The sequence below is a fragment of the Balaenoptera borealis genome (genome assembly GCF_965194805.1).
Source record: "Balaenoptera borealis genome assembly, chromosome: 1".
NCBI classification, from domain to species: domain Eukaryota; kingdom Metazoa; phylum Chordata; class Mammalia; order Artiodactyla; family Balaenopteridae; genus Balaenoptera; species Balaenoptera borealis.
In genome coordinates this window covers 135,210,884-135,236,551 of record NC_138860.1, presented here as the reverse complement: position 1 = coordinate 135,236,551, position 25,668 = coordinate 135,210,884, and the positions used below count along the sequence as shown (strand labels likewise).

The 25,668-nt window shown below is 35.1% G+C and overlaps 1 protein-coding gene and 1 long non-coding RNA gene across 7 annotated transcripts in view; one reads left to right on the top strand and one right to left on the bottom strand.

Moving 5' to 3' along the window:
• The window catches only part of LOC309613562, a 200,006-nt gene extending 184,073 nt beyond the window's left edge, over positions 1-15,933 (top strand). The window contains exon 2 of the long non-coding RNA XR_014235788.1: positions 15,899-15,933. This is a non-coding gene — a long non-coding RNA (uncharacterized lncRNA). The remainder of the gene's footprint in view (positions 1-15,898) is intronic.
• The window catches only part of DEPDC1 (DEP domain containing 1), a 60,038-nt gene that overhangs the window by 27,085 nt on the left and 7,285 nt on the right, over positions 1-25,668 (bottom strand). Inside the window, exons 6-14 of one of the 6 annotated variants that reach the window (XR_014234765.1) lie at positions 25,036-25,083; positions 22,323-22,463; positions 20,153-21,004; positions 19,535-19,707; positions 17,482-17,658; positions 9,854-10,039; positions 8,987-9,163; positions 6,036-6,145; positions 5,280-5,658 (exon numbers count right to left, since the gene is read on the bottom strand). Coding sequence is in view for 3 of the 6 variants with exons in the window: in XM_082356720.1 (XP_082212846.1) it covers positions 9,023-9,163; positions 9,854-10,039; positions 17,482-17,658; positions 19,535-19,707; positions 20,153-21,004; positions 22,323-22,463; positions 25,036-25,083 (1,718 nt within the window). In the remaining 3 variants the exon portion in view is untranslated. Of the gene's footprint in view, positions 1-5,279; positions 6,146-8,392; positions 9,164-9,853; positions 10,040-17,481; positions 17,659-19,534; positions 19,708-20,152; positions 21,005-22,322; positions 22,464-25,035; positions 25,084-25,668 lie in introns of those variants that run through there. The other 5 variants (XR_014234763.1, XM_082356720.1, XR_014234764.1 and 2 more) reach the window with 5 other exon arrangements.

Below are 25,668 nucleotides of genomic sequence, written 5' to 3'. Positions count from 1 at the left end.
AAAAAAAAAAAAAAAAGAGCAGGTGCAATAAAGTTTGATCTAAGTATTGCTAGAAAGAAAATCAAGCATTATAATGCCACACATATTAAACAGTTTAGGGATAAAAATACCTAAGCAAATACCTAATGGACTTGATTAAAAAAGGAAGCAATTTCCAGAATATGTGTATTTTAGGGTTAATTGTCAGAGCCCCCAAATCCGGGTATTCGATGAGATACATAAGTGGAAGTCAAAGTCATTAAAGTTCTTCTACAAAGGCCTAAATTACATGATTTAACACACCAGAAAGCAGAGACCTTGTCTGCTTTATTCCCCACTAGAAGAGTTCCTGCACACTGTGGATACTCAACAAATATTTGATGGAACAAGAATAAGCATAGAGAAACTGAAGCACTGAATCTATAAAATTTGTGCTTGTGAACGAGGATAACAGCTGGCATGAAAATCATGATTTTCCAAAGACCTGTGAGCCTCTGAGGGTTGGGCTTCTGTAGTTTAGTCCTAGGAGAGAGTTAATACTAATAGTTACATTTTTTTGGAGTTAATATTAGTAGTTAAATTTTTTTGAGTTCCATCCTATACCAGATATTGAGCTAGACAACTTAGATACATTGTTCCTAATCCTCAGAATAACTTCCCAAGTTACATAATATTACCTGTTTTATAGATGGGGATATAGGCTGTGAAAAGTTAAACAACTTTCCCAAAGTTACATAGCTATTAAACGGCAGAGCAGTAACTCAAATCCACATCTGACTGCTAATCAATGTGTTTTACTTATATCAAACTGTCTCTAAAAATGTATATATTTTGAAAAATTTTATTCCTTGTAATAAAATTAGTGCATGTTCATGAGAATAAATTTGGAAAATACAGAAATGTATAGGAGAAAAAAAAAGTCAGCCATGATACCTTCACTCTTTTGTAAACATATGGCAATACAATTGATTCTCATTATTTGCAGTGATGTTTCTATAAAGTTGCCACAAGCACTGAAATAGCAAATCCTGAACCGTTGCTCCTAGGGGAATTACAGGGTTGGGTTCCTTCGAGCCTTTGGTCATAACATTTTCAGGAACTGACTAATCTATAACCTTGTTTTATGTATGTTTCTGTTCAAAAACACATTATTTAATATGTATTGTTGATTCATTAACATTTAACTCACAGCCAACAGCACTGTTACTCATGCCTGAGTGAAGCTTATCTAACACATACATTTGCTTGTCAGGTACATCACCACCTTGTTATGCTTATGCTTAGGAATAAAAGGCAGCACTTCAGCACTATGCTTGGGGTTCAATTTAAACAGTGAAATCACCTACAAAATGCACAAAAATAAGAAAAACATGGCACTACATAGACTGCAAAGAGGACACTTGTTCATAGCATGAGAGCTAAAACAAGAAGGTAGAGCCTCATCTTGCTCAACCTCAGCTGGAAACATGCGTGTCAGGTGATTCAAATCATAGTCTACTACGTAATCACAGAGCTAGCAGTTGAATAATATGTCAGCCTCTGCTTCCTGAGAGGAGAGATCTTAGGCAGTTCATTCTATTCTTATCAATTTTGAAGAAAATTGTATACAGGTTCCCTTGAAAGTATATATCAATATTACAATTTCAGAGAAAGTTTATTCAAAATCTGAATTGCTCAGGTAAGCCTTCTCCTTTCTGTCTTGTTTCATTTAGAAGCAAAGATTTTTGGAGGTGGGCATGAGGAGACCGAATTATCGTTTTTCTTTTTTTTTTTTAGCTGTGCCTTGCAGCATGTGGGATCTTAGCTCCCCAGCCAGGGATCAAACTCGTGCCCACTGCATTGGGAGGGTGGCGTCTTAACCACTGGAACGCCAGGGAAGTCCCTATGATTCATTTTTAATACAAGGATAATCTCAGACATTTTCCTTTTCCAAATGTTTATATTTATTACTGTTTTATTTTGGAAAAAGCAATGTTGTACATGATAGAAATTAAAACAGTTCCAAGGGTATACACATTAAAAAAATAAGACTCCTTCATATCCTCAAAATTCAGCAATCACTGTTTATCATTTCTTGTAAATACCTTGCAGAAATACTCTATGCAGCTTCTAACATATATCTACATTTAAATTTTAAAAGACGTAAGAATGAAAAGACATACAGGACAGGATGCATAATAAGCATCCCAGTAAGATTGTTCCTTCAAACTCCACTTTATCCAAAAAGGTAATGATATATTTTATAACTCTTAAATGCACTGTGTACAAAGGCAATAAATGGTCTTGAGATTTTTGTTTTGTTTTAATTTTAAGGGAAAGGGAACTATTATCAATTGGAGGCATATTGTATGCACATTTGTGCTAGGCACTTTATACATTTTATCTATTTTGAGCTCTCAAAGATGTCATGAAGGAAGTATTATCCCCATTTTACTAATAAAAAACCTGCATCTCAGAGAAGTATAAACACAATTAGAACTCAGTTCTGCCTGATTCCAATACCCACACTCATTCCATATATATTCTAGATCTTACACCTTATGTTTAATATTTGAATTATAAATATGGATATGACAGTTGATATTAGCTCAGTGCTTTAAAAATCCCTAATGAGGATCTGTAGCTATAAGTTCACCCTTCTGCAGTCTGTGATTAATACTATTTGGTACTTGACATTATAAAGCCATAAATATTCAGTAGAGTCAAATCCCTTTTAAAGAGAACATCAGAGACTAAAAAGAACTACAACAGAGGAGGCCTGCAGATGGCACTGCTGCCCATAAGTCATCCAAATCTAACTTACTAATAGGTTTTTTAAAAAATAAATACACAGTCATTTTAGGAATTATATAACACTGATTCCAAAAGTTAAACTTCCACCGACATCTGTGATTTATAAATTGTGTAATTCCTTCTAATTTATGATTTGATTTTGAAATTTAATTTTCTGTTTAATGAACTTAATAGCAATGCTTAATAGCCCTACAGCCTAGCAATAGGTGGAATATAAATCTGAGTGGAGGGGATACATGAATATTAAGCTGGGGAAGAGAAAGACATTTGGACTCTTTGCTTGAGCATAAAGTACTGCCTGACAAATCAGGTCACTTAATTGTGAGGAGACAGGTTGAAACTGCTAAATCTAAAGATGGATGCAGTCTTTAGAACTTCCAAGATATAAATCAGAAAGCTGATCAAAACCCATAAATACAAAAGTCTGAGACACTGTACATAATGAATAAGAATGTAGGTCTTTTCACTGTATTTTTAGCTTCACCATGAACTTTTAAGAAAAATTATTGCTAATGTCTAGTCCTAGTCAATCATATAAGCTTTAGAAGACAAAAAGAGAGCCACTTTCTTTTGAGTTGTTGAGACACAGAATACTCCAAGATTTCACTGGATTTTATGTGGTTGATAAGATTATAGGTGATTTAAACTTTTTCATTTCCAAATCATCTATAATAAACAGACATTACTTTTTAATAAATCAACAAATAATAAAGTAAAAAATAATCCCCAAACATCAATTCTCATAACCTCTCTCATAGTAACACAATCCCTTTTCTAGTTTGTTCGTTTTAATGCTAGGGATCCTCTGCAGTGAATATGAGGTGTTCTCCATAGAACCCCTCAGTGCTCAGTCATTCATTGCCCAGCTGTCAGGAATATTGGCTGCACTCCTTTTTAGGAACTGTGCTTGGCTGAAGGGAACTGCTTCACCCAAGGTTACACTTCCTCCCGAATCAACCCATATTCAGTGACTGGTTTACATGAAGGTACAAAGGCCCAGCTCCTTTTCTCGATTGCGGACAACTCTGAAGGCCCATCCCAGCTCCACAGCCTGTTCACTGGATCAGTTGAGGCCTCTGTTACAATTCTGTGGCAGTTCAACTTTTTCTTTTGCCCCATCCCCTGCAGCACTTTAAGTACTGCTCCTAAGTGTACCACCCAGTACACAAACATTTGTCTCAATATTATGGGTAACACGACCTAAGGGAGAACTAAGACTAGTCTTAGGAAGCTGACTAAAATAGAATTTTGGATCTGGATCAATCAATGGCTGGCTTGTAATGAGGAGACTATCGCTGGTGGTTGGTAGAGTACTGACAGTCCCTGCCAAAATTTTTATTAGTAGTGAATTGGCACCAATTCTCAGCCAAGAAAACAAATCTAAAACAATATCACTTAATTGTCTTCTGGTTTTCAGTTTTTTTAAAAGAAGTCTATAATTCTTATTTTTGTTCCTCTGTATAAACTGTTTTTTCTCTGAATGCTTTTAAGAATCTCCTCTTTATCACTAGTTTTCAGCAACTTGATTATGTGTGCCTTGGTGCAGATTTATGGTTTTTTTTGCTGGGGGTTACTTGAGCTTCTGTGGGTTTATGGTCTTTGTCACATTTAGAAAAACTTCAGTCATTATTTTTGGTCAATAACTTTTATGCCCTCCCTTTTTCTTTCTTCTCTCATTTCTCATTTTCTTCTCTCATAGACTCCAATCCACATGTTACTCGGTTCATATTTTCACATAGCTCACTGAGGCTCTGGCTCTGTTCTTTGTCTTTTTCAGTTTTGTTTCCTTTGTACTTTATTTTGGGTAGTTCTTACTGCTGTTTTCAAGTTCATGAATCTTTTCTTCTGCTGTGTCTAATTGGCTCTTAATTTCATTCCATGTATTTTTCATTTTGGGTATTGTATTTTTAACCTCCAGAATTTCTCTTTGAATCTTTTTTGTATCTTTCATTTCTATCACTATATCCCTGATTTTCTTTATATCCTAGAATATATTTATAATGTTTATAATAACTGTTAAAGTGCCTCTAATTTCATTATCTGTCATTTCTGGGTATGTTTCTATTGATCACTTTTCCCCCTGGTTATGGATTATATATTTTTTTCTGTTTCTTTGCATGTCTGGTAATTTTTGATTGGATGCTGGACATTGTGATTTTTACACTGTTAAGTGCTGGATTTTGTTGTATTTCTTTAAAGTATTGAACTTTCTTCTGGCACACAGGAAGTACTTGAAGAGCAATTTGAACATTTTCAGGATGTTTTTAAAATTTATTAGGGTGAATTTATAGCAGTTTTTATTCTAGGGCTAATTTGGCCCCACTACTGAAGCACAACTCTTCTGAAGATGCTACCCAATGTCCCAAGTACTAGAAGCTCTCTATATTTTGGCTGATGGGAATATGAATTATTCCCAGATCCATGAGGTACAGAGATTGTTTGGTTTACTGCTTTCCAGTCCGTTCTCATTCTTTCCTTGGCTAGTTTTTTTTTTTTTTTTTTAGTACTCAACTGACTTACTTCACCATGCCCCATGCCAATTAGTACTCCACAAAACCTTTAGACTACTGCAGATCTCTGAAGGGTTTTTTTCTTTTGCTCTTCTTTTTTTTTTTTTTTTTTAATATCTCTCTCAGTCATCCTGAACTCTTATCTCTAGCTCCTTAATGCAGTGAGACACTGGGCTTTATTTTGGCTGCCCCTCCCTGCACTGTGGCCTGGTAACTGCCTGTAGGCAGTAATCTGGGGACAATCATAGGACTTACCTCCTTTGTTTTCCTTTTCTCGGGAATCAGTATTTTATTACCTGTAGTTCGATGCCTAGAAACAGTTGTTGCATATACTTTGGTTTTCTAGTTGCATATGGAAGGGTAAGTTAGAGACCAACTAATGATACAAAAATTGTTTTTACAATGAGCAAAAGTCAAAACTATTTTCAAATGTCTTATACATTCTGCGTTTCCTCAGTACACATTCTGAGAGGTTTTCAGGAGAGATAAGAACAACTATTCTGTACATTTTCCCCCCCAGTTCTTAGAAAATAAGATTCTTAGTTAACACAAAAGCTAATTCTGAGTTAACAAAAGATTCTTAGTTGCTATACTTTATTGTATTTAGAACTATTAAATTTATTCCAGTGAACTGACTTTATTTCTTTAAATTTAGAGCTTAATATTAAAACCAGCAATCCTTTATTTCTCTCCTAGAAGTTTCATTTCAACAATAACACCACATGCATACACATATACACACATGTGCTTTACCTTCAAAATCAAAGGGAGATATATCTTTGGGAGAGGTACACAGGCTGCCAGGATATAAAATTCTGGATCTATTTTTAATTCTTCCAAAGATGGGGTAAAAAATATCACCACTGATAGAATAGAAAAGAAAATATATTGTGAGATATGAGTACAGAGATTTGGAAGGGAAGGAGTTTTAATCAGCAGAAATCTTATTAAACTCATTATCAGAGGAAAGGACTTAGAAATTGAGCTTGGGCTTGCTAAGATCAAGATTTAAACATATTGCCGCTTTAAATTATCTTAACAACCCAGTTAGATACATGTTATTATTCATATTTTATGGATGAGGAAACTCAGAGTTTACATTTTCCAAGGACAGAAGCTAGTCAGTAGGAAATTCCTTGTATTGATACTTTCCACTACTGAGTGCTAGATAACTAGACAGTATATGAGAAGGGTGGATCATTAAATGACAACAATTAGCAGAAGCTGTTGGGAATGGTTGGTGGCAATAACTTCTGGGACCAGAACTACAATTCCTTGTGTGTTGCCACAGATTTACTATTTCACACCCTCTCCCTTCAAACTTGCAATGTCTTCCCCACCATGCTTTACTCTCAAGGGTTGACTCTGATTCTTATTTCCTGAGAAGGCAAAAGCAATTAGAAGATACTTTTTATAAGCACTCAACATCAAATCAACCCATCAATATTTGAAATTAAAGACTCTGCCCTTTTTTTCTGATACAACGGTATCTGTCCATGCTCCAGCCAAAGGTTAATAAGCCTTCTATTTGTGTAATGTGTCCTTATTGCTTTCACATATTCAAGGATATTGCTTTTGAAGATATTAATGCTTTCCTTCCTCATCAAATTTTCTCATTATATTAGACCAGGTATTTTCAACCAGTATGTACAATCAGAAGCTGTGTTTCATGACTAGAAAATAGTTTAATAAGACTCACCAATTGTTTACAATTTTGTTTTGGTTCCTTTCTGCGCAAAGCAATTGAGAGGACTGTACTTTTGCTAAGATCTCTTCTAGTGTTATCATTCTAGGTGTTTCTAGTATTAATTTCTAACATTTAATAGAGTGCCTATTCTATGCTAGACACTGTGCTATAAACTTCTCACGAATTATTCTATTTAATACAACAATCCTAAAGGACAGGTACTATTATAATCTTTATCGTACAGATAAGAAAACTGGAATTTAGAGAAGTTAAATAACCTGTCTGGGGTTACACAGTAAACAGCACGGTAGGATTCAAATCTGACTTCAGAGTTCACATTATTAAAGTGTTACATCATGTATTTTGTAACCTCAGTTGCATGCACACTAATGGAGATCAAAGTTTACTATGTCTTTATAATATTTATATATTTAATATCAATCAATAAATACAAAATTAAATTGTTATAAAACCCACAATAGTTTTTATCTCAATATGCAACATAATTCACATTATTACACACCTTTAAACAGGAAAACTTTTAGTATACAAACACCTTGGGAAGAATTCTAATTCGCTTCAATATTTTTATAGCTAAGGTTTCTGGGCAAAAGATATAGTTATTTTCTGTCCATATTTTTAATAAAAATATTAATTTCAAATGGAACATTGTCATTTTACAGTATGATATTACACTGAAAAAACAAAACAGTCATTGAACAATAAGTGTCTATTACATCCCAGGCATTATGTATATCTTTACACTTACCAAATAGATATTAAATAATCTTCAGAAAAAAGTGGAAGAAAAGCTGCTTCAAGTTTGTATGAAGTTAGTCAAGCAGAAATTTTTAGAACCTTCTATTAAGATGACAGGGATTTACACTTGTCATTTTCTTCCAATGAAATAATAAAGCCAGTGGGACACCAGCTTGACATTTTATTTATAAAAAGTATTTAGGGCACTGATTCTCAAAGGTGGCTGAATACTGGAATCACCTAGAGAGTTTAAAAAATACTGAGGCCGATATGCCGTCCCTTAAAATTTTGATTTAATCAGTATAAGGTAGGGCCTTAACATGTATTATTTTAAAACTCTCCAGGTGATTCAAATATGCAACAATTTGAAAAACACTAGCTTAGGGAACTGTTCCACATTTAAAAAGGCTAGTCTTCAGTTGAATGAATTCTCATGACTTTATTTCAGGGGGTGTATTGTTTTTTTAAGTATCTGGTAGGTATATCTCCCTTGATTAGAAAGCAAATACTTTAGGGAAGAGGTTTTCTGTTTTATTCATCATTTTCTCTCCACATCTTGAAGAATGAAAGGCACATAGAAGTTGCTAAATAAATATATTTTAAATGAATACATGATTGCCTTATACTTCTTTCATATCTTTATATTCTAGTAGATTCATGAAGATAAGAATGCAAAAGATATTTATTGAAAAAATTAATGACTGAAGCAGTTAGGGTAAATGTTTAAGGCAAACCAAAGTCTTATAATATATATTCATATTTTAAAAACACATACATATATAAATAGATCAAAAGTAGCAAAAGAATATATGAGTGCAATATTTAGCAGTTGAAAATTAATTCATTGAATTTTCAAATATTCTTCACATTCTTACACTTAGAAACAAGTAATCCTAAACAACTAGTTCTTTAAGCTAACATCCATAAGCACATGCAGATAACTTGTTGTTTTTTTTAAAGAATTACAGCTTAATCTTGATGAGCAAATGTCAGTTTTCAAAATTCAAGTAAATGAAACTTTAGCACACATCATGATAGCTTTTCCAGATAGTTGTATAAAAAACAAAAGATTATTTCTGATTAAAATATTTGGTATCACCTATTGTCACTTGCTCTCCATTGAGATTCACTAGTTTCTCAGCAGTTTCACATTGATAAAAACTATTTTGGCACTCCCTTACATAATGTTTTATTTAGAAAAACCTTATTTATAAATAGACTTCCTTTTTAGTAGCTGAATAGATATGGCTTCACTTACCAAAGTTCCACAAGTATTACATAATTTTCAATTCAATTAGTATCTTAAACTACGAAACTTTGGTTTTCTTAAAATTAGCATTGGTTGCTTGATTGTAGGTTTGTCACCAAAAAGTGCTGCTTCACTTTCAGAGGTTGGAAATCTTTTCTGATATATCAAGGGATATTCCTTCTGAAACTTAAAAACGAGGTGAGGAATTAGAGGGTATTTAACATTATTATCTGAAGCCACTGGTCAACATTTTATAAGGATTCAGTGCCTTTCTCAAAGATGTATTACAGAGATCAGTATCCTTTCACTTTATCCTGGCTTCTCCCTCTACTTTCTCACACATGAAAGGTACCCTGTAATATTTCTTAGATTCCAGTTAGCATTAACATTCTAGGATTCTCTTCTGCTGTTAATTCTCCTAAATTCCAGATGTTCTTCCTTCTCATTGGTAAAGCCTATGAAGGTCACAAGGATCTAGTTAGTATATTTCATACTTCTTTGAGTGTCTCAGACCAGGAATTGGACCTGCCAGAATCATGTGGCTACAGGGTTTTGATGTAGAGCTAAAAATTCTAAATGGTAATGATAAGTCACTAAAAGTTATGTATTATAATCCTAAGTTTATAATTATTTTCCCAGGGTAATACATGCTTTAAATATAAAACACTGGAAGTAAAGGAGAGTATCTGTTATTATGGTTATTATGAAAATTTCAGGACAGAGTAAAACCAGGCAGGTAGTCATACATAGTCTACATATATGATATTTAAAATTCAAAATATTAAAACGAGAAATTAGATTCTAAATGTCATTAAATAACAATCAGCAATAGCATATTAGAAAATATTTACGATTGAAACTTGTTCATTCTCTTACCTGTTTTAGTTTTTTCCTTTTCTCCTTTACAGGCAAACTCTTATTTTTAATAATATTCTCTAAAAGTTCTGCAACTGCAGCTTGAGAGGTAGAAACTTTTTGTTCATCAAACTCTTGAGCACTAATTTGTTTACAGTATGAATACGTTGGCAAAGGAGCAATCACTCCATCTCCAGGATTTTTAATCTGTAATGAACAAAATGATACATATAGTCAAATCTATTAATTCTGGTCATGTTCCTATTTGGTAAAGGGTTCTTCTGATGGGTTTTAATACCTATTATTTTGCCACCAAACATTCAACACTTTAAGAAAACTGTATTATGCTGCAGAGTAGCAATAAGTCAGTAGGGTCTCAATCCCAGCCCTACAACCTACTAGCTTTATAACCACCAGCAAGTTATTTAAACTGGTCTTGCTCTGTCTCCTCATCTGTAAAATGTGAATGTACATGAGATAATGTATATAAAATGCTTAGCACAAAAGTTTTAAACAAAGGTAAAGGTAGCTATCATCATTACTCCCAATAACCATGGATTTTATTCTTTTAACTACAAAACACTAACAAAGTGATATTTTAATTCATCTCAAAACATTAACGTTTTGAAATGGTAATAAAGTGTTCATCTACTATTTTTGAGATGTAAGAGCATGGGCAGGGCCCATAACATCTGTAGACAAGGTGATTAGGAACCAAGATGGCGGAGTAGAAGGACGTGCTCTCACTCCCTCTTGAGAGAACACCAGAATCACAGCTAGTTGCTGGACAATCATCAACAGGAAGACACTGGAATTCACCAAAAAAGATACTGCACATTCAAAGAAAAAGGAGAAGCCACAATGAGATGGTAGGAGGGGTGCAATCACAGTAAAAACAAATCCCATAACTGCTGGGTGGGTGACTCACAGACTGGAGAACACTTATACCACAGAAGTCCACCCACTGGAGTGAAGGTTCTGAGCCCCATGTCAGGTTCCCAACCTGGGGGTCCGGCAATGGGAGGAGGAATTCCTAGAGAATCAGACTTTGAAGGCTAGTGGGATTTGATTGCAGGGATTTGACAGGACTGGGGGAAACAGAGACTCCACTCTTGGAGGGCACACACAAAGTAGTGTGCACACTGGGACGCAGGGGAAGGAGCAGTGACCTGAGGGGAGACTGAACCAGACCTACCTGCTAGTGTTGGAGGGTCTCCGGCAGAGGTGGGCGGTGGCTGTGGCTCACCGTGTGGACAAGGACACTGGCAGCAGAAGTTCTGGGAAGTACTCCTTGGTGTGAGCCCTCCCAGAGTCCGCCATTAGCCCCACCAAAGAGCTCAGGTAGGCTCCAGTGTTGGGTCTCCTCAGGCCAAACAACCAACAGGGAAGGAACCCAGCCCCACCCATCAGGAGTAAGTGGATTAAAGTTTTACTGAGCTCTGCCCACCAGAGCAACAGTCAGCTCTACCCACCACCAGTCCCTCCCATCAGGAAACTTGCACAAGCCTCTTAGATAGCCTCATCCACCAGAGGGCAGAAAGCAGAAGCAAGAAAAACTACAATCCTGCAACCTGTGGAACAAAAACCACATTCACAGAAAGATAGACAAGATGAAAAGGCAGAGGGCTATGTACCAGATGAAGGAACAAGATAAAACCCCAGAAAAACAACTAAATGAAGTGGAGATAGGCAACCTTCCAGAAAAAGAATTCAGAATAATGATAGTGAAGATGATCCAGGACCTCGGAAAAAGAATGGAGGCAAAAATGGAGAAGATGCAAGAAATGTTTAACAAAGACCTAGAAGAATTAAAGAACAAACAAACAGAGATGAACAATACAATAGCCGAAATGAAAACTACACTAGAAGGAATCAATAGCAGAATAACTGAGGCAGAAGAACGGATAAGTGACCTGGAAGACAGAATGGTGGAATTCACTGCTGTGGAACAGAATAAAGAAAAAAGAATGAAAAAAAAAATGAAGACAGCCTAAGAGACCTCTGGGACAACATTAAACGCAACAACATTCAAATTATAGGGGTCCCAGAAGGAGAAGAGAGAGAGAAAGGACCAGAGAAAATACTTGAAGAGATTATAGTCGAGAACTTCCCTAACATGGGAAAGGAAATAGCCACCCAAGTCCAGGAAGCACAGCGAGTCCCATACAGGATAAACCCAAGGAGAAACATGCCGAGACACATAGTAATCAAACTGGCAAAAATTAAAGACAAAGAAAAATTACTGAAAGCAGCAAGGGAAAAATGACAAATAACATACAAGAGAACTTCCATAAGGTTAACAGCTGATTTCTCAGCAGAAACTCTACAAGCCAGAAGGAAGTGGCATGATATACTTAAAGGATGAAAGCGAAGAACCTACAACCAAGATTACTCTACCTGGCAAGGATCTCATTCAGATTCGATGGAGAAATCAAAAGCTTTACAGACAAGCAAAAGCTAAGAGAATTCAGCATCACCAAACCAGCTCTACAACAAATGCTAAAGGAACTTCTCTAAGTGGGAAACACAAGAGAGGAAAAGGACCTACAAAAACAAACCCCCCAAAATTAAGAAAATGGTCATAGGAACATACATATCGATAACTACCTTAAACGTGAATGGATTAAATGCTCCAACCAAAAGACACAGGCTTGCTGAATGGATACAAAAACAAGACCCATATATATGCTGTCTACAAGAGACCCACTTCAGACCTAGCGACACATACAGACTGAAAGTGAGGGGATGGAAAAAGATATTCCATGCCAATGGAAATCAAAAGAAAGCTGGAGTAGCAATACTCATATCAGATAAAATAGACTTTAAAATAAAAAATGTTACAAGAGACAAGGAAGGACATTACATAATGATCAAGGGATCAATCCAAGAAGAAGATATAACAATTATAAATATATATGCACCCAACATAGGAGCACCTCAATACATAAGGCAACTGCTAACAGCTCTAAAAGAGGAAATCGACAGTAACACAATAATAGTGGGGGACCTTAACACCCCACTTACACCAATGGACAGATCATCCAAAATGAAAACAAAGAAGGAAACAGCAGCTTTAAATGACACAATAGACCAGATAGATTTAATTGATATTTATAGGACATTCTATCCAGAAACAGCAGATTAGACTTTCTTCTCAAGTGCGCACGGAACATTCTCCAGGATAGATCACATCTTAGGTCACAAATCAAGCCACAGTAAATTTAAGAAAACTGAAATCATATCAAGCATCTTTTCTGACCACAACGCTATGAGGTTAGAAATGAATTACAGGGAATAAAAACGTAAAAAACACAAAAACATGGAGGCTAAACAATACGTTACTAAATAACCAAGAGATCACTGAAGAAATCAAAGAGGAAATCAAAAAATACCTAGAGATAAATGACAAAGAAAACATGACAATCCAAAACCTATGGGATGCAGCAAAAGTAGTTCTAAGAGGGAAGCTTATAGCTATACAAGCCTACCACAAGAAACAAGAAAAATCTCAAATAAACAATCTAACCTTACACCTAAAGAAACTAGAGAAAGAAGAACAAACAAAACCCAAAGTTAGCAGAAGGAAAGAAATCATAAAGATCAGAGCAGAAATAAATGAAATAGAAACAAAGAAAACAATAGCAAGGATCAATAATACTAAAAGCTGGTTCTTTGAGAAGATAAACAAAATTGATAAACCATTAGCCAGACTCCTCAAGAAAAAGAGGGAGAGGCCTCAAATCAATAAAATTAGAAATGAAAAAGGAGAAGTTACAACAGACACCGCAGAAATACAAAGCATCCTAAGAGACTACTACAAGCAACTCTATGCCAATAAAATGGACAACGTGGAAGAAATGGACAAATTCTTAGAAAGGTATAACCTTCCCAGACTGAACCAGGAAAATATAGAAAATATGAACAGACCAATCACAAGTAATGAAATTGAAACTGTGATTAAAAATCTTCCAACAAACAAAAAAGTCCAGGACCAGATGGCTTCACAGGTGAATTCTATCAAACATTTAGAGAAGAGCTAACACCCATCCTTCTCAAACTCTTCCAAAAAATTGCAGAGGAAGGAACACTCCCAAAATCATTCTATGAGGCCACCATCACCCCGATACCAAAACCAGACAAAGATACTACAAAAAAAGAAAATTACAGACCAATATCACTGATGAATATAGATGCAAAAATCCTCAACAAAATACTAGCAAACAGAATCCAACAACACATTAAAAGGATCATACACCATGATCAAGTGGGATTTATCCCAGGGATGCAAGGATTCTTCAATACATGCAAGTCAATCAATGTGATATACCATATTAACAAATTGAAGAAGAAAAACCATATGATCATCTCAGTAGATGCAGAAAAAGCTTTTGACAAAATTCAACACCCATTTATGATAAAAACTCTCTAGAAAGTGGGCATAGAGGGAACCTTCCTCAACATAATAAAGGCCACATATGACAAACCCACAGCAAACATCATTCTCAATGGTGAAAAACTGAAAGCATTTCCTCTAAGATCAGGAACAAGACTAGGATTGTCCACTCTCGCCACTATTATTCAACATAGTTTTGGAAGTCCTAGCCACAGCAATCAGAAAAGGAAAAGAAATAAAGGGAATGGAAATTGGAAAAGAAGAAGTAAAACTGTCACTGTTTGCAGATGACATGATACTATACCTAGAGAATCCTAAAGATGCTACCAGAAAACTACTAGAGCTAATCAATGAATTTGGTAAAGTTGCAGGATACAAAATTAATGCACAGAAATCTCTTGCATTCCTATACACTAATGATGAAAAATCTGAAAGAGAAATTAAGGAAACACTCCCATTTACCATTGCAACATAAAGAATAAAATACCTAGGAATAAACCTACCTAGGGAGATAAAAGACCTGTATGCAGAAAACTATAAGACACTGATGAAAGAAATTAAAGATGATACCAACAGATGGAGAGATATACCATGTTCTTGGATTGGAAGAATCAATATTGTGAAAATGACTATACTACCCAAAGCAATCTACAGATTCAGTGTAATCCCTATCAAATTACCAATGGCATTTTTTACAGAACTAGAACAAAAAAATCTTAAAATTTCTTTGGAGACACAAAAGACCCTGAATAGCCAAAGCAGTCTTGAGGGAAAAAACGGAGCTGGAGGGAAAAAAACAGAGTAAACGCTGAAGTCAGACTCCCTGACTTCAGAGTATACTACAAAGCTACAGTAATCAAGACAATATGTACTGGCACAAAAACAGAAACATAGATCAATGGAACAAGGTAGAAAGCCCAGAGATAAACCCACGCACTTATGGTCAACTAATCTATGACAAAGGAGGCAAGGATATGCAATGGAGAAAAGACAGTCAATAAGTCTTCAATAAGTGGTGCTGGGAAAACTGGGCAGCTACATGTAAAAGAATGAAATTAGAATACTCCCTAACACCATATACAAAAATAAACTCAGAATGGATTAGAGACCTAAATGTAAGACTGGACACTATAAAACTCTTAGAGGAAAACATGGGAAGAACACTCTGGCATAAATCACAGCAAGATCTTTTTTGATCCACCTCCTAGAGTAATGGAAATAAAAACAAAAATAAACAAATGGGACCTAATGAAACTTCAAAGTTTTTGCACAGCAAAGGAAACTGTAAACAAGTCGAAAAGACAACCCTCAGAATGGGTGAAAATATTTGCAAACTAATCAACAGACAAAGGATTAATCTCCAAAGTATATAAACAGCTCATGCAGCTCAATATTAAAAAAACAAACAACCCGGGGCTTCCCTGGTGGCGCAGTGGTTGAGAGTCTGCCTGCCAGTGCTGGGGACATGGGTTCGAGCCCTGTTCCAGGAGGATCCCACATGCTGCGGAGCAAATGGGCCCGTGAGCCACAATTGCTGAGCCTGCGCGTCTGGAGCCTGTGCTCCGCAACAAGAGAGGCTGCGATGGTAAGAGGCCCACGCACCGTGATGAAGAGTGGCCCCCGCTTGCCGCAACTGGAGAAAGCCCTCTCACAGAAACTAAGACCCAACACAGCCATAAATAAATAAATAAACAATTAAAAAAAAAAAGATCTCAGTCCTAACATTTCTCCTTTAAAAAAAAAAAACAAAAAAACAAACAACCCAATCCAAAAATGGGCAGAAGACCTAAATAGACATTTCTCCAAAGAAGACATACAGACGGCCAAGAAGCACATGAAAAGCTGCTCAACATCACTAATTATTAGAGAAATGCAAAACAAAACTACAATGAGGTATCACCTCACAACAGTTAGAATGGGCATCATCAGAAAATCTACGAACAACAAGTGCTGGAGAGGGTGTGGAGAAAAGGGAACCCTTTTGCACTGTTGGTGGGAATGTAAATTGATACAGCCACTATGGAGAACAGTATGGAGGTTCCTTAAAAAACTAAAAATTGAATTACCATATGATCCAGCAATCCCACTACTGGGCATATACCCAGAGAGAACCATAATTCAAAAAGACACATGCACCCCAATGTTCATTGCAGCACTATTTACAATAGCCAGGTCATGGAAGCAACATAAATGCCCATCGACAGATGAATGGATAAAGAAGATGTGGTATATATATACAATGGAACATTACTCAGCCATAAAAAGGAATGAAATTGGGTCATTTGTAGAGACGTGGATGGATCTAGAGACTGTTATACAGAGTGAAGTAAGTCAGAAAGAGAAAAACAAATATCGTATGTTAGCGCATATATGTGGAACCTAGAAAAATGGTACAGATGAACCGGTTTGCAGGGCAGAAGTTGAGACACAGATGTAGAGAAGAAACGTCTGGACACCAAGGGGGGAAAGCAGTGGGGGGTGGTGGTGGTGGTGTGATGAATTGGGCGATTGGGATTGACATGTATACACTGATGTGTATAAAATTGATCACTAATAAGGACTTGCTGTATAAAAAAATAAATTAAAAAAAAATCTGCAGACAAGAGAAAGAATTGTAGGGGACAGTTATAATTACAGTAAGTCATGGCAATATTAGAATAGTATGTATAGGAAGAAACATGAATATACGCGTTGGGCAGCCAAGGACTGAATATAGCAGACATCTGTTGTTTTTGGCTGCTTAGATTCCTTCTCTCCTTATAAACGTTCCTTCCCATTCTACTCCAACTATCCTTACCTTTTGTGAAGAACAGATTCTTCTCTAATCTATGTAGAGCCACTCAGAGAATGGGCCCTCTCTTCAACCCACTCACCCTCAACTACCTAAAGAATGTGCATTTAATCTAGATTTGGCCACTCTGAGTCCATACCAATAACTTTTCAAATTGGAGGTGAGGAATGGCTTTTTTTCCCTTTGGATTGCAAATGTAAGTCTATGACTCAAGAGCTTCAATCAGCCATATCCAATCATGTGAAGGAGCCATTTTTCAAATATAGGACCAAAATGGAAATACGGGATGAAGGGATGGAAACAGTCCTATTGCTATTTGAATCTCCATATTCTGTCTACATTCCAGACTTTTGGAGGTTCTTTATGTGAGCTGATAAAGTCTCCCTTTCTGATTAGGCTAGTTTGAGATGAGTTTGCCACTTGCAAGTGACTAATGCAGAGAATTTTAAGACTTAGAATACATACATGGCCCTTTCTTAAGTAGTCAAGATGTTTCTCCACTGCAGTCTGTAGGTAAGAGGGTACTTGAAGAATTTCCTGTTGATGATCCATCAAGAAAGAAACTAATCGTGCAGCAAGAAGCTCATCAAGATCTACTTCTTCAGCACAGCGTAACACACACCGAGAAAAAGTATGTATCATCTAGAAACATTAAAAGATGTGAATTTAAAAACTTAAGGTTTTATATAAATTAGAATATCAGTAATTCCTAGGTAGTATTATGCTAAAGGATTGAGATAAACTGATAAGCAGACTTCAGCTTAAAAAATGAGGACAATAACTTATTACATTAGAAAGAATAAAATGCCAATTTTTTAATAGTACTTGTTAAGTATTTCCTTAATATAAATTCCAAATGATTACAGAAGGCTTAGCTTTTTCTTCAATTTTGTCACAATTTTATCACTAAACACCATAGGTTCCATTAATACCATATAAATATGGTGCTTAAAGACTGTTAGAGAACAGTGACTTATTAAATTAATCCCATAAAAGCACAGACTAAGAGAATATATAACATATAAACACAAGTGGTTACAAGGATGGCACCATTTATCTTCTGAAACTGGAAAACAGTTTTTAATGCTATTCTATTAGTCTTTAAAAACAATTAATACACTGTATTTTTCAATTCCATCACGACAATCTTCAAATCCTGGGGTAAATTTTGTGTTTCAAAACTAATTTACTCTCATTCATATCCATATAACCCACCAAATATAAGACACACACACGCACACATAAACACTCACACACCTCATTCTAAAATAATTTGAATATCAGAATTGTATTTTAAGTATTTCGCACATAATAGATGGTGAGCGCATTTATTGAACTGAAATATTTTTGGTCTTATTCCTACATGCCTGGCAGGTTTTCCTATCTTCTTCCAATGCTCAGTCCTCAGCTTTTATTCTTTTTTTTCTCAGCTTTGTAGAACTCATTTACTCCCATAGTCTCAACTACCACTTTTCCAAAAAATATACTTTCTGCCCCAATATTTCTTCACCAGGTTCATGTTTCCAACATTCTGTCTGTAGGATAAATTTCACTTGGATGTTCTATAACCTCAATCTCAAAAAGTGTAAAATCAAAATTACCTCCTTCCTACTCATATCTCTTTAAATATCTTTTCCTACAAACTTCCCTATGCTTTTTAATGGTGCCACAATTACTTAAGAATAATTCTTCCTCTTTATATTAGGTATGTCATTCTATTAAAAAACTGTCCTTAATAAGTGGAAGAACGGAGCTTAGCTACAGATTCCTTGCTACAAGAACATTTTGTAAATTGAAGGTGCGCTCTGAGGAAGTGGCAGCTCTTTATAGAAAGACAGAGAGAGAGACAGAGAGAGAGAGGGAGAGAAAGAGATAAAGAGAGGGAGGGAAAGAGGTATTAGAGATACTATTTCAAGAGTTCATTTCCAGTCAATATCTGCATATAAATGCCTCTTCCCTCATCTTCATATGGAGCCTAAGACTGCTTCACAGTACCTCTACCAACTTCCTGCCCACAATGACAAGCTATCCTAATTCACATAACACATTAAATACAACTTTCCCACTACTACAATATCTGAAACACTTTGACTTACTACACATGAATTTCCCATTAATTCTTTATTTCACAGGGTTATAGTGCCCTTCGGCTTTCAACAGTGCCTATATCTCCTCTTCCTTCCCCACCAAACAGAATTGGCACAAGGCAATATAATATGGTCTGACAGTTAACCACTATGAAGTGATATAGCGTGAGTGAAGAGGCAAAGTCCTTAGGTAAAGATCAAGATGTGAAAGTATAAAAGACTGGGCACAAAGGATTAATGCACCAGTATTCTGCTGCTAGGAAAGGTTAGACTTTCAAGAGCCTTTTTAACTAAAGAATCTAGGATTTCAAGACCATGACATCACTTGAGTAGTATGCTTAGATGGTTTGGTCTTCTTTCTTTCTTTTTTTTTTCGGGGGGGGGCGCAGTTTATGAACTGGACTTATTCTTTCTTTAAGAAATCAACTTACCAGTGATCTTGTACCCATTGCATCATGAAGTTGGGGCATATCAACATTTTGACTCATTCGCGAAATCATGCGCATTAAAAGTTGAAGCCGTCTACGATTTGGTGGGGGAAGTAACAAACAACACAACTGTAGTGCATCGATGGCAACCCTCTCTAAATGAGGTTGTAGCAAACCTAGAAGGCAAATTATCCCCCAGAAAAAAATCATCAATGACACTAGCTGCTTTCATACTACCAGCATATAGTTATATAAAGAAGGCAAAATAATATTTTAATATTTCATTTCTTTTGACTATTCCCAGAAATTTCCACATTCTTTAAAAGCATGGTAAGATACTCATTATTTTCTTCATAACCCATTGGATTATGAAGGATTGAAAATCCTTCACTTATTACAAATAAAGTGACTCAGAATAAGTGCAATTTAAGAGAAAGAAAAGGAGTGCTTTAGGTAAGTAGAATAAATCTTGGTTATGCCATGACAAGTCTTTTACAATATGAAACTTCCCTTCTGGAGGGAAAAAATAAAGCAATTTCAGAGAAGAAAAGCCAGGTAAGTGAAACAGGGTTAGTAAACACTAAAAGTTAATATTACATGCGTGGAAAGCATCAACCTTACTTTGTGTGCCAGTCAACATAGAGGAAGCTGGAGGTAAAGAGTTTTCTGAAAGTTCTATTGTACTTTTGCAGAGTCTTTTATTGACTGTGGTACTAGACTCTCCGAGTTCACCTTCCATAGCTGTTTGCACACTTGTGCTGCCTTGTCCAAGATTTGGTTTCATGATAATTTCAGCCACTGGCATATTAATATAACTATTCCTTCTTGTACTACTTCTTAAAAGTAAACTCTGAGATCTACAAAGCTGTTTTGACTTGCACTTTCCATTACATAACTCCTCTTGGTCTTGAACGGTCAAAGTAGAGGTTCTTTTAAAACCAACACAGAGTGGCTTTTGAATACTTTCCTCTGAATGAAGATTCATTAGGGATTCCTGTTTGGTCTCAGACTCTAAAAATTGTTTATTATTTTGTCCTTTTATGTTCAGAACAGATTGATGGAAGACACTGGAGACCTCTTTACTTGAACTCCCTGGTAAATCTACAATTCCTTCTAATGAATAGCACCTTGGTTTGATGCTAGAGGATAGAACATGCATACTACTTAAGCTTATTAAATTATGACAACTTCCTCCCATTATGTCATTAACACTGGCTCTTCTGTTTTTTAAATTAACTAGCTGCATTTTCTTAGCATAGTTTTCTTGAAATCCTTGATCACTTATCTGCAGTCTCTCAGTAGTATCTGATTCTTCTTTGTTTTTGTCTTTATGAAGCAGACTGAGAAGAAGACACTCAGTTGATTTGAAGGAATTCAGACTGTTTAAGTGAAGGATTTTTGAAGACTGTGGATCATCTTGGATTTTATGTATCCCACTGGGTCTATCTGAAACTGTGACGTAGCCACAAACAACTACCAGGAAATGAAACAAAAATTAAGATGCAACTGTATGACAGTGGACAAAAATAAAACAAAAACAAGAGTAACGTTAAAAAAACAAAGCATCACTATAGTACATATTGTTAGTATAGTACAAATAGCAGTTGCTTAATTCAGAAGCCACTTAAATAGGACACATGCAACATTCAGTTACAAAGTGCAAGACTCGAGGTTTTCCAACTTGTGATGAAAATAACTTTAAAATTTATTTCAACAATCTAATTAAATGGATTCAGTCAAATACATGAAAAAATATCTACTTTCAGTCTACAAGTATTAGAAAGTTCTTAATTATAAGACAACTGTAGTTTAATAAAACGTATATATAGTTTTTATTTCTGGTACCTGGTATAGAGCTCCTAAAACCTAGGGAATTTCCAGAGTGACAGGAGTCTTTTGTTATTCACAATGAGCCTATTAGAGCTAGCCTCAGCTTATGCTAATGAGGTGACTTAGGCCTAGCCCTTCTTGGGGAAGGTTGGAACTTTTAGCCTTACCTCAGACCTCCCTGGAGGGGGTGGTGGGGTAGTGGTGGTTGGTGGAGGTCAGACTTAGTCAACAATGAGCAGTGATTTAATCAACCATGCCTATGTAATGAAACCTCAGTTAAAACTCTGAAACAACACGGCTATGGGAGCTTACCGGTTGGTGAATACATGGACACGCTTGGGGGGATGACATTCCTGGAGAGAACATAGAGGCTCTGCACAACCCTTACCCCCATTCCTTGCCCTATATATCTCTTCCATTTGGCTGTTCCTGACTTGTATCCTTTATAATAAACTGGTAATCATTAAGTAAAGCACTTTCCAGAGTTCTGTGAGCTGTTACAGTGAATTATTAAACTTCAGGGGGTTGTGGGAACCCCTAACTTGGTAGTTAGCCAGGCAGAAATGTCAGTAAACCTGAGGACCTCATTTGCAGCTGGTGCATGAAATGAGGGCAGCGTTGTGGAACTAAGCCCTTGATCTCTGGGGTCTGAGCTAGCACTGGGTAGTTAGTATCAGAGCTGAAAGACTTTGTCCTCAACTTTTTGGGGTCCGGGTTAACTCTGGGTAGTTAGTGTCAGAAATGAACTGAATTGTAAGACACCCTATTGGTGTGGAGAATTGGTGTTGGAATGGTGTATTTGAATTACTGGAAAACAACAACAACCAGAGTATTCCTGAAGTTTAAAATAATTTATAGCCTGCCACCTTCATATTTACCTATACTTTTAGATCTTTTAAATTATGGGTGACTTGGAAACTAATAAAATAAATTTAAATAATAAATAAAAATCTATACATACCCAAAATGTTCACAAATAATTCATAATATTCAAAGGTAAGTAGAGGTTCAGGGAGATCTAGAAAATAATCTGCAATTGTTCTGAATACATCTCGTTCAAATCCAACATAAGTTGGATTATTCATATCATTACTTCTTGGCCCTAAGTAGAGGCAAAAAATTAAAAAAAAGGTGAAATATATTTTATTTTAAATACAATTTTTAAAGATACTTATAAAAAGCATAAAACATATACTTATTTCATGAAGGAGTTATGTTTAACAAATTCTGTCACAATTTAAAAATTTAAAGGGTTGCGCATATCTCATTCCTTCTCACCATCTTTTCATTAGAAATCACTGCAACTATTAGCATTTTGTTTAATTTTAATATTTATATGACTGAAAAATTGTATATAAAGCAAAATTTGAAATATATTTTAAAAGCATCAGGACAGTTTATTTTAATGGGATTTTATCACAATTCATTTTATAAAGCAAAGATTATTTGGATTATGCAAATAATTCTTTCAAATTGACTTTTGTAAATTTACATTTTTGTGATTAAATTTTGCCTGACGTGAAGCATACCCTGAATGAGTTTAAATAATATCTTTACATCACTGTTCCATTAGCTTAACATTATTGAAATAATCATGTCTACTCATTAGTATTTTCCTTAGAAATAAATTCTGATCTTATGTTACAGGTGAGGAAACTGAAGCTCAGAGCAACTTGCTCAAGGTAAAAGAGGTTTGGTGGCAAAGCTAAAATTAGAACTTAGAGCAGTATAAAGTGAGAGCAAGTCACAGGATCTTGAGGTTTAATAGCATTTAAAGTGTGGTCCATGGACTACATATCAGAATCATCCAGTGCACCTATTAAAAGTATAATCTCCTCTAGATAGATTATCTAGATAATCTATTATCTAGATAGATATTCTGGACTATCTCTAGATAGTCCAGAATCTATCAGAATTCCTATGGAGCTAGGAATTACTGATCTAGAAATGTTTGCTTCTGGTTCACTAATTAAGTAGTTTCCTAACACTGAGCTGGGCATCTTGCTATAAGAATCTTCTGAGACGTGATTTAAAAAAAAAAAAAAAAAAAAAAATTCCTGACATACTGAATCGACTGAATCTGAATATTTGCTGAGTTTCTCTAGTGACTGTGATATGCACTCAGATTTGAGAGTTACTATCTTATCTTTCAAGTTAACACACATACACACACTTAGTAGCTTAAAGGCTAATAAGGATTTTATGTGGAACAAAATAAATAGACAATTTTTCTGAGGAGGATTTAAGAAATATTCTTAATATGTAGAATAAAAAATTTGATAATCATTAAAAGTTTTCTAAGATAGAAAATACTTTACTGGAATTAAAAACACAGAATTTACAGTTAGAGAACCTAGGTTTGAATACATAGCTCCTTATGTATCAGAAAAAAAGACTTTCTAAGCCTTAGTTTTCTCTTCTAGAAAAAAAATTAAGAATAGTATACTGATCTTTGATTCCTGTATGTCACAGGATTACGGTGGGGGATTAAATAACAAACAAGTTAAGTAAAAGTCTTAATACTGCCTCTGGCTAGACATATTGTTGTTAAACTGGAATTTAGTAAGCTATATCTTGGTATCATTTATGTATAACGTGGACTGAGAAGAAGAAGAAACAAATGCCTAAAGATGGGGCATCAGAGAAATCCCTGGAAGTATGCTATCTGAGTTGCTAATCATGAGCCAAGGTATGAGAAGGACAGTTAGGTAGCGAGAAGGTAGAAAGAGAATCTCAAAAATCTTTAGCTTCTGATCAAGATCTTTACCTTGATTTGATAAATTTTTTCTATAACTAATATTATTTACTTTATTGCTATTTATCCTGTTATTTTGTCATATTGACACCCAGTGGACAACAAGGGAATATATACTTATCCTGAACATTAATAAAATACTAATTTTATAAAAACTAGAAAAATACTTTTGTAGCAAAATTATTAAAATATAATTTAGCTTTTGATGATTTAGAAGCATACACCTCTGCACATTTTAAAAATTGATTTTCGAGAGCAGTTAGGGTTTTGTACTTGAACTAGGGTCTTAAATTATAAAAATCACTTATCACTGATCACTATGGAAAAAGCTTGAAGAATGAAATGCTAAAAAATGATCTGATTAGTGACAGACCATTTTTTTTCATAAACATAAAAGTCCCATTAATATACCCTATGGAGTAGAAGCATGTCATGAAACACCAAATGTTGAAGCGTGTACAACAGCAAGGGGACTGAAGTGGGTTTTATAAGACTTCATTTCTGATTGAAACTTTCAACTTACAAGCTGCTTTACTTAGAAGTTGCTATTTGAACTCTCTGGACTCACTAAGGCAATTGATGTAAATTATACCTAAAAATCCTCTGAGATCCTCTAGCCTATGATTTTATGATTTATGAGAACTGAGTCATAAATGACGGGCTTGGATTATAAAATCACTATCTGCATAGAAAAAGTTAAGGGCTCTATAACACACTCCACATGCAAAGAGATGTAATCAGTTCTACTAGATCTTCATTTAAACATCAACAGAAATAATATAATTTAATTTTATCAGGACTTTATAAATTATTAAAAATAATTCCTTGGTTCTTATTAAATATTATCAATATAATACACACACACACACACACACACACACACACACACACACACACACACACAGTTTGTTTAACTTACAATTTGCTAGGCACTTCATGGCAGATAATACCCAGTGAGGAAGGTCATCTACACAAAAAATAGTGTTCAGTCATACAGTTATGATGATAGTATATTTAAAACTTCACACTTATTATATTATATAATTATACATATATATATATATATATATATGTATGTGTACCAGCAGGATTAAAAATGATTACATATTTAATAAGACATAGGGCCAAGACAGTATTTTACAATACAAGTTTAAAAAGTTAGCTATACTATTTGAATATTACTGATTTGAGTGAGACCTATGATTGAAACAAGCTATATTTGAATATTAAGGTACTTTCACAGTGAGGCTTGCTTAAAATCTTTCAATTGCCACTATGTGAAACATGACACATAAGTGTAGCAGTTTTTTGACACAAACACAAAAACCACACATACATTTGACTTGAAAAGTTAATAGTTATAAAGAATAGAAAGCTTAGATGGAGAGCATATAATCAAGTTATTTTAGGTAATGAAAGATGGGACTGGTCCCAAGCTACAGGCATGCACAACATAGTTCTTAAGTTTTAACATTTACTTTTTTGCTCCTACAATTAAACCCTCAAAGTTCTTGCCCACAAAAAGAAACTCAAAGTAATGCATGTCAATTAA